This window comes from Caloenas nicobarica, chromosome 9, assembly GCF_036013445.1.
Source record: "Caloenas nicobarica isolate bCalNic1 chromosome 9, bCalNic1.hap1, whole genome shotgun sequence".
Taxonomy (NCBI): Eukaryota; Metazoa; Chordata; class Aves; order Columbiformes; family Columbidae; genus Caloenas; species Caloenas nicobarica.
The window spans coordinates 16,903,772-16,916,221 of NC_088253.1; the positions used below are offsets into that span (position 1 = coordinate 16,903,772).

At 46.4% G+C, this 12,450-nt stretch overlaps 1 protein-coding gene across 4 annotated transcripts in view; it reads left to right on the top strand.

The window, feature by feature from the left end:
• Positions 1–233: 233 nt before the first annotated feature.
• Positions 234–12,450, top strand: part of PSKH1 (protein serine kinase H1) — a 30,526-nt gene continuing 18,309 nt past the window's right edge. The window contains exons 1-3 of one of the 4 annotated variants that reach the window (XM_065640925.1): positions 234–282; positions 1,673–1,835; positions 2,958–3,989. In XM_065640925.1, the coding sequence (XP_065496997.1) occupies positions 3,045–3,989 (945 nt within the window). In that variant the 5' untranslated portion in view covers positions 234–282; positions 1,673–1,835; positions 2,958–3,044. Of the gene's footprint in view, positions 283–649; positions 776–1,077; positions 1,114–1,153; positions 1,227–1,672; positions 1,836–2,957; positions 3,990–12,450 lie in introns of those variants that run through there. The other 3 variants (XM_065640926.1, XM_065640927.1, XM_065640924.1) reach the window with 3 other exon arrangements.

Genomic DNA, 12,450 nt, shown 5'->3' on the forward strand with positions numbered 1-12,450 from the left:
TATTGGCAAGATGATTGTTTCCTGCACCAGGGTCTGGGGGGGCCGGGGCCCGTGGGGCCAACTGGGGTCCCGGGGGCGGGGCGGGCCCGGGGCGGGTGTTCCCGGCGGCCCCGGCAGGGGGCGGTAGAGCGCGGGACGGCAGAACGGCGCCCCCTCCTCGCCCCGCCCACCGCCACCTCCGCCAATCGCCGGCCGCGGTTTCCCAGCCCCACTCCTCCCCTCCCCGGCGCTCAGGGATGACGTCAGGAGGCGGTGCCGAGCTGCGGGCCGGAGCGGGCCCAGGTGAGTGCGGGGCTGGCCGCTCCGCCCCGGGCTGGGGGTGCAGCGCTTCCCTCCCTCCTCCTCGCTCCCTCCCGGGCCGCTGCGGCTCGGCCGCCCTGTGGCTCGGCAGCCCTGTGGCCCGGGAGGCGCGGCGGGCCCCGGAGTCACAGCCCCGCCGCTGCCTGGGCCGCGGGTACGGGCGGGCCGGGGAGGGAGCCCTGGCCGCGGCCCGGAGCGGCCCTTCGCCGGGCCCGTTCCACTGGGGTGCGGTGCTTCTGTGACCGCGGGACGAGCTGTCGGCACTGGCCCGGCCCTGGGGCTTCTCCCTGGGGGGAAAACTGGCTAGTTCGGGCCGGGCGATGAAAAACAATCAGAGTTTTGGAAACCCCGGTTGGTTCCATCGATTCTGGCCTGTTCTCGGCTCTGGCACAGCGGCCCGGAGTGCGGCAGCAGCCCGAGCCCCGGGGCTTCCCTCAGAAACCACCCAAAGGCTTCTGCTGCCCGTCAATACCAGGTGTATGTCAGGCGATAAGATGAACTTTATTAGTAAGACTAAAGAGATGGTGCTTTCAGGCCTCTTTTCCCCATTATGCTGTGTTGGCATAAGTGTGATCTGAAGGTTGCCATGTGTGAGTATTTCTTATGCCAGTATCTTCAAATTTCCTTACTGGCATCTCATAGAAAAGTGAAATTAAGTATTTTCAAGTTGTGAGATGTTTAATTGGTGGTGGAGGGCCAGCTAGGCCTGGGGTGGGTTAGTCAGGTGGCCTCAGGACACCCTCAGGTGTGAAACTGCTCAGGCCCTGATGTTTTCGTAGAGGTGGAGGACGCTTCTGGATCAACAGAGCTGAGGTGTTCCCTGCAGAGCCGTGGGATGCAATGTGCTGGTTGTCCAAGGAGAGCAGTGGGCAGATGTTGAAGCATAAACCCAGTGTTCCTTCTCACCACTGCAGCTCAGGCTTTGTGTATGGGTGGGACCTTTAACACAAGTGGTTCTCTTTGTGTGGAATTACTCTAATAAATTATTGTTTGTGGATACTCTCATTCCATTTATCTGTTAACCTAATATGCTTTAAGGTACAGTAACACTGGGAAAAACTGTCTGTGTGAGGCATGAATACAGGAATAGCTATGGGTTTGTTTGGTTTTGGCATGGTACTTCAATCCGAATGAACACCTAATTACAGGACAGCCCTTGGTGAAATTCAAATGTCAGTTAAGCTTTCTATGAAGTCGTTTTTAATTTCTACTGCTCGTACCCTCGTATAAGTACGTCCCTTGTATAAGCAGGTTTGTGCATGGTTTGTGTGCTTGTCTTCACAGTACTGCCAGGAGGTTTTACCTGAGAAGTTACTTTATTGATGTCTGATTTTAAAATTTAATCTTAACTTGAGCCTTGTTTTCTTTCCAGGTTGGATGTAGTGTCTAAACTTCTTCCAGGTGTCCCTCTAAAACATTTCTTGTTTCTCTACATCATTCTCCTAATGGAAGACCAGCTGAGGTTCCCTTTCTGCTGTTTGTGCTGAACAGTCACTTGGAGAGGTGGTGAATGAGTGAAGATACGCTCGGTGATGGTAACGTGTATGATTACATTTCGGTGCTAATGGCTTTTCTGTAGCCTTCTGTGAAGGCTCAGGCACCATATCTATGGGCTCTGAGCCAAAGAGTAGAAAACTAAAACTGCTTGGCTGATTGCCAGAGCATGTGTAGACAGTTTCTCTGTCTCCTAGCCAGCCCTATTATTTTAATCAGCACCTAAAGACTCACTGAAGTGCAGCTGATTTTGTTCTGCTGGAATACTGTGTGAGGAGCAAGAGCTCCCTTTGCTCACCACCTGGAGCAGCTGGTGGAAATTCCACTTTGTACACCCAGCTCCATGTGGAAAAAGAGAAGTGCCACTTGGTACCTGAAGGTGCGAAAGAAAGCAAAGCAGAGTCAAGACATTAAGAGATGTCAAAGCCCACCTTGATTTCTTAGGGTGTGGAGGGTGAGGGAATTGCCAGCTAAAAGCTGCTCTGGTTAAATAAGAGCTGCCTTTTTGCAGGAGATACAGTGAGTTAATTGATAAAGCCCATCCTAAAAGCAGCATGCCTCTGTCTCTGTAATCCCTGCCTCCTGCACCGTTTTGTTGATCCCCAGGAGCAAGGTAGTCAGATGTTTAAGACACCGGTAGCAGTTATATAGACAATATTAGGAAGATTTGTGAAGTGAACAGGTTGCTGAGGTACTTGGTAGAGTTTCTAGTGAGAAGTTTCAAAACTATAAGATTTGGAGTGGCTGCTGCCTTACAAAGTTGAGCAGTTTAAGCAAAATTAAGGAAAATGCTCGGCTCTTTCCTTAATTACATTTTTATTAAGCAATTGGGGCTGGACAAGAAGACCTCCAGAGGTCTCTTCCAACCTCAACTATTTTGTGACTCTGTTATTCAGTGCTCAGCTCCTTAATAAAAAGAGGTACTGTGTAGTTTCCACAGACATCTGTTCTGTGGCTGTGTTTTTATAGGCACTATCTTCACTACCTTGTTGATGAAAGCAGCAAACACCATGCATACTCTGTAGTATAGTACAGTAAAAATCCCAAACTCTTCAGTTTGTGATAGCGTGGCTCCATTCAGATGTGAACTGCTTGCATTTTTTTTTTCCCTGTTTGATACTTAACTACTTTGATTCCTGTTTATGTGTTATTCTTTTCCTAAGGTTCACACGTGGGAATTTCCCCGGACGTGGTTGCTGCTGGCGCTGCCCTGGGAAAATGCCTTGACAGGGAATTAACACCAGTCAGTGATGGGCTGTGGGACAAGCAAAGTGCTTCCCGAGCCCCCCAAAGATGTGCAGCTGGACCTGGTCAAAAAAGTGGAACCTTACACAGGCCACAATGACATATATAAGCATTTCATCAAAGATGACTGTGGGACTGTCATCAAAGCTGGCTCTCCCTCACCTCCGCGTCACGCAAACCCCTGTCTTGGGAACCACCTGCCCGCCCACGTGGACCAGCCCGAACCCCGCAAGAACAAAGTGGCTAAATACCGTGCCAAATTTGACCCCAGAGTGACGGCCAAGTATGACATTAAAGCTCTGATTGGGCGAGGGAGTTTTAGCCGCGTTGTGCGGGTGGAACACAAGGCCACCAAGCAGCCCTACGCAATCAAGATGATAGAGACCAAATACCGGGAGGGGAGGGAAGTGTGCGAGTCGGAGCTCAGTGTGCTACGGCGTGTTCGTCACACCAATATCATCCAGCTTATTGAGGTGTTTGAGACCCAGGACCGCGTGTACATGGTGATGGAATTAGCGACGGGAGGAGAATTGTTTGATAGAATCATCGCTAAAGGTTCCTTCACTGAGAGAGATGCTACACGTGTGCTGCAGATGGTGTTGGATGGTGTGAAGTACTTGCATACGTTGGGTATCACGCACCGGGACTTAAAACCAGAGAATCTACTGTACTATCACCCAGGAACAGATTCCAAAATCATGATTACGGACTTTGGGCTGGCCAGTGCTCGGAAGAAGGGAGACGACTGCCTGATGAAAACCACATGTGGGACCCCAGAGTACATTGCTCCCGAGATCCTGGTCAGGAAGCCGTACACGAACTCTGTGGACATGTGGGCGCTGGGTGTGATCTCGTACATTCTCCTGAGCGGCACTATGCCCTTCGAAGATGACAACCGCACCCGCTTGTATCGGCAGATCCTGAAAGGAAAATACAGTTACTCAGGCGAGGTGAGTATGATGAGGGTTATGGTGAGGGGAAGGCAAAGAAGCAGCTCTGCCCAGGTGTGTCTTTGTGATGATCAGAAGCTCCGTGTCCTGTGCCAGGTGGTAACTTTACCAGGGTTAAAAAAAGAATATCTGTGATTCTGGCTTTTAAAATCTTTTCCTGTTTTCTGTGTACTTTCCAAAACTGCTTCCAGTGCAGCATAGTGAGCTCCTTTAAAACGTGTGTGTAAAAACAAAATAAAAAAACATCTATTCCTGTAGAGCTGGGATGCTTCTGGGTTTCTACCTGGGGAGACATCAGCCATGGTGAGCTGTGGTTTGACACTTCACTGTTGAAACTCGTGCCAGGGTGAGTGTTTGAAGTGCAGTGTGTACATACCTACTCTGATTTCTGGTACAAATCCAAGTGTTGTCTGACAAACACCTCTGCTGAAAGACAAGGTTATGCCAGACAAAGGGACGCTTGCTGCTTAGATCTGGAAATGTGAGCATTTCTGGAATTGACCTGCATTGTCTCTTGAGCTTAGTATGTGACAAAATTGAGGGTTGAGGGATAATTTTCTTAGGTAACTATGGGAAGAGGGACCTTGTGGGGTAGATTTTAGGCAGAAGATGGGTACCCCTACTCTCCCAGAGTCCCGTCACTCTGCAGAATGGTGGGTGCCAGGCTGGCACAGCTCCTGCTGCTTTGCTTCTGGTCACGGTGGAACATCTCAGTTGCCAGCACAGTTGCCGAGTGTCAGCATAACCTCACTGAGAATCACGCTCATAGAAAGCGGGGGTATCCACATTTGAAAGTTGTGTTTTCTGCTTGTATGCCTCACTGAAAATATTAAAAAATTAAGCTTTTATAATGTCGTCGTCTTTAATAAGAGAGGAGAGGTATAGATTCCTGAACGCCATGACTTTGCGAGATGAAGCCCAGTAGGAGTGTGTTAATGAATGGCTAAGTTTATGATTCTGAAACAACAGTAAAATAACTGTCAAAAAACCTGAATAAATTAATGATTGTTCTCATGTTTTTAGATGTGACAGGTATGTTGACATTTTAATGATGAATGGAAGGAGTATAAAATGTTAAGTTTTAAAACATATTAGACTGCTTAAGGATTGTGTTTTAAAAAATCACCCTCTGAGGGATTTTCAGAGGTGTCAGTACATCTTTTATACTTTAAAGTTGTCAGGCCAGCTTGTGTTAATAGTCAGAATATCCAAGTTAAATTAAACTGAGGAATAATTGCATTTGCATAGAAGGCCACAGAGGAGAGCCCACATTTGACACCTTAGTGAATGTTGTTGATTCTTCCCATGACCACTCGTCAGTCCCTGTTATGCAGAGGAGACACAGAACTCAGAAGTCATAAAACCCCAAATTTGGCACTTTCCAGACCAAGTGTTACTGCCCTCAGAACCTGCAGTTTCTTGCTAGAAGTGTTTTATCAGCTGCTACCTTGAACTCCGAGCTTCAGCTGACTTTGGCAGCCTCTGCTGCTTTTGTTAACTTGCCGTGTTAATGTGATTTATTAACCAGTTGCAGAGTTTTAAGAACGCAATTTGGTTTTCCTAATGCAGAAATAGATGAATTACCAGCAACATGTAACATCTGCAGGGTCCCACTGAAAGGCAAAGTCCTAGTTACTTAGTTTACCTTGTAACCATGGGTAGTAGATATAGTAGATTATTTTTCTTATATGAAAAGGCAGTGTTCTCTGGGGTAATTTAATTTGATGTGCTCTGATCCTTTTGCCAGAACTGAATTATTTGAGAAATTTTGTGACTTCATAGCAACTAGGGCCACTGGATGCTTGCAGGTTGTGTCCCAAAAGGTAGCACATGTGCCACAGGGAAAGCATTAGATTTTATATTTTGAAAGTGGCAGGACACAAGCCTGAACCATTTCACGTACACAAATTTCGTAGTTCAGGAGGCTGTTAGGGATACAATGTGTCACATGAGTGGTTGTTTTGGAAAGCTGTAGATGTTTTACTGCTTGGAAAGCAAATCAGTGTCAGCCAGTAGCCTGCATCTTTTGCCCAGATGATTTCGCTTCTTCCAGAGTAAGGGAAAATGGATGCTTTAATTTACTGGTGTAATTAAGCCTATGCCCCAAGACTGCAGATGAGTTTGACTGTAGCCAGGTATTGGCAGGAGATGCATTAACAGGCTGCTCACTTTGTGAATAAATTGTTGGTGGAAGCAATGTGATCCAGAGATTTAGAGGTGCCTGGCATGTTTCCCACAATCTTGCCAGCTTTCATAAAGCCATCTTCTGGACTTAAAAATGCTTCCAAATTTCAAGTGTTCACAGAAAATTGCTGTTCTTTTTTTGTATTACACTCGAAGTGGGAAGATGTCAGAAATGAGGCTGTTAATAAGTTCGTCAGACCAATGAAAATGGTAGAAGCCATAAGTCCTGGTTTATTGGGAACAAGAATGGGCAGAATACTTGACACTGCTGCAGAAAGTGTCTGTCTCAGACGCAGGAGCAGAGATTTCATGGGAAGGACTGCTTTTCTTTTCTGCAATGTGAACTTCGAAGATCTGAAATGGAAGAGGAAACATTAAAAGAAGCCTGCGAAGTAAAGTGCCAAGAGCTGGCAGCTTGAGCTGGGCAGCTCAGACAAGTTTCGGTAGGGAAGGAGAGGACTGTCCTCCGAACCACGTTGTTGTGCTGTGTCATGCAGTGGCAGTGCTGTGAGTTTGCTGAGAATCGGTGCCAAGTCCTGCCTTTTGAAAGGTCTGGCCCCAAAACCTGGTCAGAGAGGACAAAGCTCTATTGAGACAGGAATAAAAGCCAAGATGCACGCTGACCTGAGAAGTAGCTCCATCTTCTTGAAAAACAAGTGAGCTCATGTCCAGCTAATGTAATTGCTTTTCTGACTGGGACGCTCTTACTGCCGCTCTCTTCCTCCTGGAGTGTGAGGTCTGTTTGAAGAGGCCATTAGCAGATCGATAGGAGAGGTCTCCCATAATAGCTAATTCAGGGACTGCTGACGTCACTGCTCTGATTACCTCTTGTATCTCCTTCTGTACTTTCTGATCTGCTCGGCGTAATGGGTAGGGTGAGGAACGAAGAAAAGCCAGCTTTGTAACTTGGTGTGCTTTATTCTGAGCATCTCTGAGTATGGGTTACTTGGGCTCTTGAGGCTGCATTTGATGTAGCCGGCTACAAGTCATTCTCTTTCACTTGGTTTGTTATGACTTGATAAAAAGAAAATTTGGCAATATTTTAATTTAAATCTTGGGGATAAAACTGATTTCCGGGGATCTCTTTGTAGCTTGAGAAGTTGTCTGAAGAATAAAGCTGGAATTCCATTCACAGTATCCTTTGAATTTGAAAGTGCAGAAGTGAATATCAGAACATCGTTATCCTGCTCAGACAGGCTTGCTCTGGTTCTCTTTCAAAGTTTGTCCTTCTCTTGAATACTGATATTTTTATGTTGCTTTACACACCTGGGACATTTGCTGGAAGTGGAAGATAATAAATTTTGTGGATAAATTGGGAAGGTGAGCTAAGGGTTGTTTTGGTTTTGATACCTGATCTGGGCAAATAATTTCCCTTTGTGGTCTGTTTTCCTGGTCATAAAACAGAATCAGCTTTTTCTGCTTTGTTCACCGTGGATGACGTTGGTGGGTGCTGGTGTGGGAACATCTCTTTATCAGCTTAAAACCAAAAAGCTTGTTGATCAATGTGACCTAAGGAGAGACGTGTTTGATATATGGAGGAAGTTGGGCATTGCAATTCTGTAGGAGCTCTGCAAGGTACTCAGCAGCCATGCGGAGAGACGATCTGGTTTTGTGTGGCTTGCTTAGATTTTTCTAGTGATGTTTAATAAAGTTCCTCACCAAAGGCTCTTGAAGGAACTTTGCAGCTCTAACGTGATTGTGGCCTTTGCATGGATCAGTAATTTGCTGAAGGTAAGCAAGAAGTTGAAATACAGAATCAGTTCCACGGGGAAGGAAAAAACAGTGAGGTCCAAAAGATCTATTTCCTTCTGCCCAAAAGTGATCAAGGCAAAGTTTGCTAACAAAGCTGCATGATCTCTGATGATACAGAGTTCTTCAGATGGTGAAAATGAGGGCCGTGGACCTCCTGGATGCAGGCTGCTGTGAACCTTAGGAGTTTGCCTGAGTTCAAAGAGCTACTGGACAAATTCATGGAAGACAAATCAATGGAGAGAATGACACTGAAAAGTCACAAGTTTGGCCAAAGAGGTCCCTAATCCACACATTTTTGAGGCTTGAGAGCATGGAGGGTGTTAATTGTAACATAGGAACTGTTTTCTTGGCCTTTCCCTCTGTGTCTGCTCTTGGCTAATGTTGGGGGCACCACACTGGCCTGGCTGGATCTTTGATCCAGTAACTTTTGGCCCTATTCAAGGTGCTGGTCTTTCCTTCTCTCATTTCATCCCTCAGCTGGGGGCTTCATCCACTCCCAAGAGTTATTGAGCTGAATATCAGGCAGCCTGCAGAGCAGACTGTGCTCCCAGGTTGTATGTGCAGCATCTGGGACACCTGAGGGTGTTCAGCCATCCTGTCGGACATTGATGGAGCAGGTACTGCACATCTCGTGTGGTTTTGAGTTGTGCTTTGGCGACAGCGTTATTGTAACAGAGCGTGAGAATCAGAAATCAATCCCGAGGCTTATCAACTCCCACGGGCTAATTTCAGTTGCTGTATAATACTGCTTTGGAAAGGCTTGACATGTAAAAAGTGAGGAGGGTAAACATTTGCTATTAGACAGAAATGTTCTTGAACTCTTTAGTCACAACCCAGTGTTGGAGTTCTCCTGTAGGTAGGTGAAAAAGCAGGCAGCATATACAGACTGAGTGCATAAAATAAAAAGTGCATTTTGCAGATGATAAAATCAGTTTAAAATTCCCTTTCTCCTGCAGAATAGTTTGTGTTGCTGGTTTTTTAATTTTTGTCCTTGAGAGAAATGAGTCTGTCTTGACATTATACATCTATAAAGGAAAATGTGTTGTGAATTGCATTCTGCTTGTGACTCTGCCCGTCTCTGTTCAGTGACTCATCCAAATTTGAAGCATAAATGCAGAACCGATCTAGTTGTCCTGCCTGGCTGGCTTCTCCCTGGTGTCCTTAACATGATGGCTTCATTGTTTGACAGCTCCCCTTGCTAGTTAGCGTTGCTGTTTAGAATTCTGCTTACTTACTTTCTTTGCGCTCCCAACAGCATCCCAAGGTTCTGTCTTCCCTGTTGCTTCCACTGGCAGATGCGCAAGGGTGACAGCAGGTTTACCTTAGCGTGGTACCTTGTGCTGCCCTGTCCTCTCAGAGATGCTCTGTGCGAAGCCATCACCTTCCTCTGGAAGTTCTCCCTTTGCTCCATGCCTGGGAGGTCCAGATGCAGCAGGATGCTTCTCTCCTGGGGACCCCGGCCAGTCCCGCTGATGATGGTGTTGCCCTCCCTGGCTATGCCGGTCAGTCGTTAGATGCCTTTGAGGCTTTTGCAAGACGTGATCATCACCTTGGCCTCTGATCTTCCTGCCAGAAGACAGAATAGATTTCAAACCAGAAGGGTGGCAAATTTTTTTCAGTCTTCTCCCTGGAGTTTGAGCATCCCAACCTGTTGAAATGTAAAATAATGAGGAAAACAGGCACAGGGCAGTTGAAGACAAGGTTTTAAACCACATTTGCATGATTGTACAAGTCTCTGGGCCTGTGTTTTAGCCTTCTTGGGGGAAGACAGACTTTTTTTTAATAGCAGCTGCTATGTTTTTTTCCTCTGAGCCACATTAGATGGTAGAAGTGCTTTACAATAGTCCTGTTGTTAGAGAAATACATGTGGGGTTTTTTTCCTATCTTTCCATGTAAGGAAAATTGTTTTTTATGTAAGTTGCTGATCCCTTTGCCTGGAAAAAAAAAATAGAAAAAATATCAATTTACAGAGGAATGTGCTTTTGCATTTCATACGGCTGTAAGAACGCAGTGATTTTTGAGCAGAGCTACAAGAGTGTTGGCGAGATGCGGTCAGATGACTCCCTGTTGAAAAGGGCACTATGCTCTGCTTTGAAGAGCTGAAGCACTTGAGCAGGATGAAAGTGTGCCTCTCCTAGCCTGGCACAAAACACCGAGGCCAGCCCTCTAAGTGTATTTCTCTTAGCTTCTGCTCTTTCTTTTCTTTTAATGCACCACTTGGTGGGTGTGAGGATGGTGGATTTGTGTTGCTCCATCCGTATCTGAGAGCTGAAGTGTTTGTCCAGATCTCTCCTGCTGCAGGAACGGACATCTTACGCTCTCTGAAACATGATAATTAAAACCTGGAAAATGCTCCAACCTCCTGCATGTACCAGTGACCATGTTCCTGCAAAACTTTAGTGTGCTGTGTTGGAAAACACTTTATTTGCAGGTAAAGACTGACCTTATCCAGTAAAAGGGCTTTGAAACCAATGTATGCATTTAAAAATCAATTCACCTTTGCTTTGAATGCTTCTGGAGGGTTGGTTTGTTTGTTTTCCAAAAAAAGGTTGTTTCCTCTGATGGAAATGGTGTGTCACGAGGCCCTTTCCCAAAATCATTCCTTTTGCTTTTTTACTATGTTCTTCACCTTAGGTGGCAACTTGGCTGTGAAGATAGCTCGAAATCCGAGGGCAGGGTAAGCAAGGAGAGGGGTGATCTTTCTCTGCACACATCTTCTATTTCCATACAGCTACAGCCTGCAACACCCATTAAGAGTTGATATTTCACAGAATCGTGCATGTCATCAGGTCAGTGAATTTCCTGAGCCAATGGCTTGCGGTAGGCGCGTTGGCTGGGCTTTCCTGTAGTTTGGATTTGCGGTTTCTGTGGCTGGAAGCATCTATTGAAACAATGAGCTGGAGACACCACGTGCTTCATTGTGTGGCTGGTTTGTGCTGTAATGCTCGGATTTACTCCTGTGTGTGAAGCGGAGGAGCCCGGGGTGGAAACTCTGCCTAAGCCTCAAAGCCCCTGGAAACAAAGCGGGGAGTGGATCTCCATGGAGAAGGGGATTGTCAGGTTTTTTTTTTTTTTCCAGTAGTTTCATTCACAGCCCCTTGTCCCTGGGGCTACTCTCTGTACCAGTAACAGCTGTGGGTTCAAGGCAGGGTGAGGGGTGGCAGCATTTTGGTTATGGTTTTGGGGTGAATGACTGGGTTTGGGAAAGTTGTGCACAGCATATGGCACATAATTGCAAGGATGGAGGAAGGCAGGAGTACATCTGAGGGAAAAGGACTTGTAATAAGGCTATGATTTAATGCATTGTATTTTCATTCCTGCATTGCTGGACCCTATAAAATCCTGTTAATGGCAGAATAGCATTTCTGCAGAATTAGGGATGTAGGGATAAAGGGACATTGGTAGGGTAGAAGAAGAATATTAAGCTGCCTTTGTGTGGACTATACATTATTAATAGAAAGGATTTGAACTATCAACTACCACTGGTGTCTTTGACTCCTTTACAGTTCCCTAAAAATAGACTAGGCAGTTTCCTCTTTTACCTTTGGCTGGTTTAATCCTTTCCTTTCTACTTGTGGCTCAGATGTTTTCCCGATACCTTAGTGGGAGGTATATTTTGAGTGGTGAGACATTCTGCTACATGCTCATTTCCTTAGGACCAAGGTTCAGCGAGTAAGAATATATGTTAATTCTGCAGTGGAAAGAGCTGTGATCTCTAAGAAACCAACTCTTACTTGCTGGGAGGATGGTTTAAGCTCATCTGCATCCAGTGTTTCACTTGGGCTTGTAAATGAGCTTGTGTTTCACTGAGGATGCAGGAGGACTGATAACACCTTGCTGCTTTCTTGTATTTCCACCAGTGGATGGGCTAGAAAAGTTGAGTTTCCTACAAGACTGTGAGAGGGAGAAAGAGTAACACCTTAACTCCAGCTCTGCAGGCTTTGGGAGGTGATATCTGCAAACCTGGCCTGTTCTAAGTACAACATCTCTCCCCTCCTCCCCCCTTGTTGCTGGAGATGATCGCCAAGGGGTGGGAGATGGTGCTTCTGAGCAAAGTGGGGTTTGAAGCTCAGCTGCTCCTGGAGTAGGGTTGAGCGGGGTGCAACCCTTGAGCAGGGTACAAGGACTTGTCTGTTTCTGTCATTGCTGTGACATGTAGAAGTTCATCACAAGTCGTGGGGTGAGTGGATGGGGTTAACGTCTGAAACTGCTTCAGCTGCATTTGCTAGACCTGGTCTGCCAAAGACCTGAGGCTGGTATGGCTCCAGAAGGTCATATGGAAATACAAAACTAGAACAGCTGTGTGACTCTAGAGACACAGGGAGCCCTGACTGGCATCCATAAAACATTTTTGAAGTGAGTTTTCAGGTGGGTGCACTCTGGAGAAAGCTACGGCATCTTCCTAGCTCCCAAGGAGCACCAGTCTGCCTTTTTGAAGAGCTGACACCTGGCCCTAGTCCCAGCTGCTGTCCCTACTGGAGGTTAAAAGCTAGTTAATCAGAACTGAGCTCTGCAAAGAAGGGCT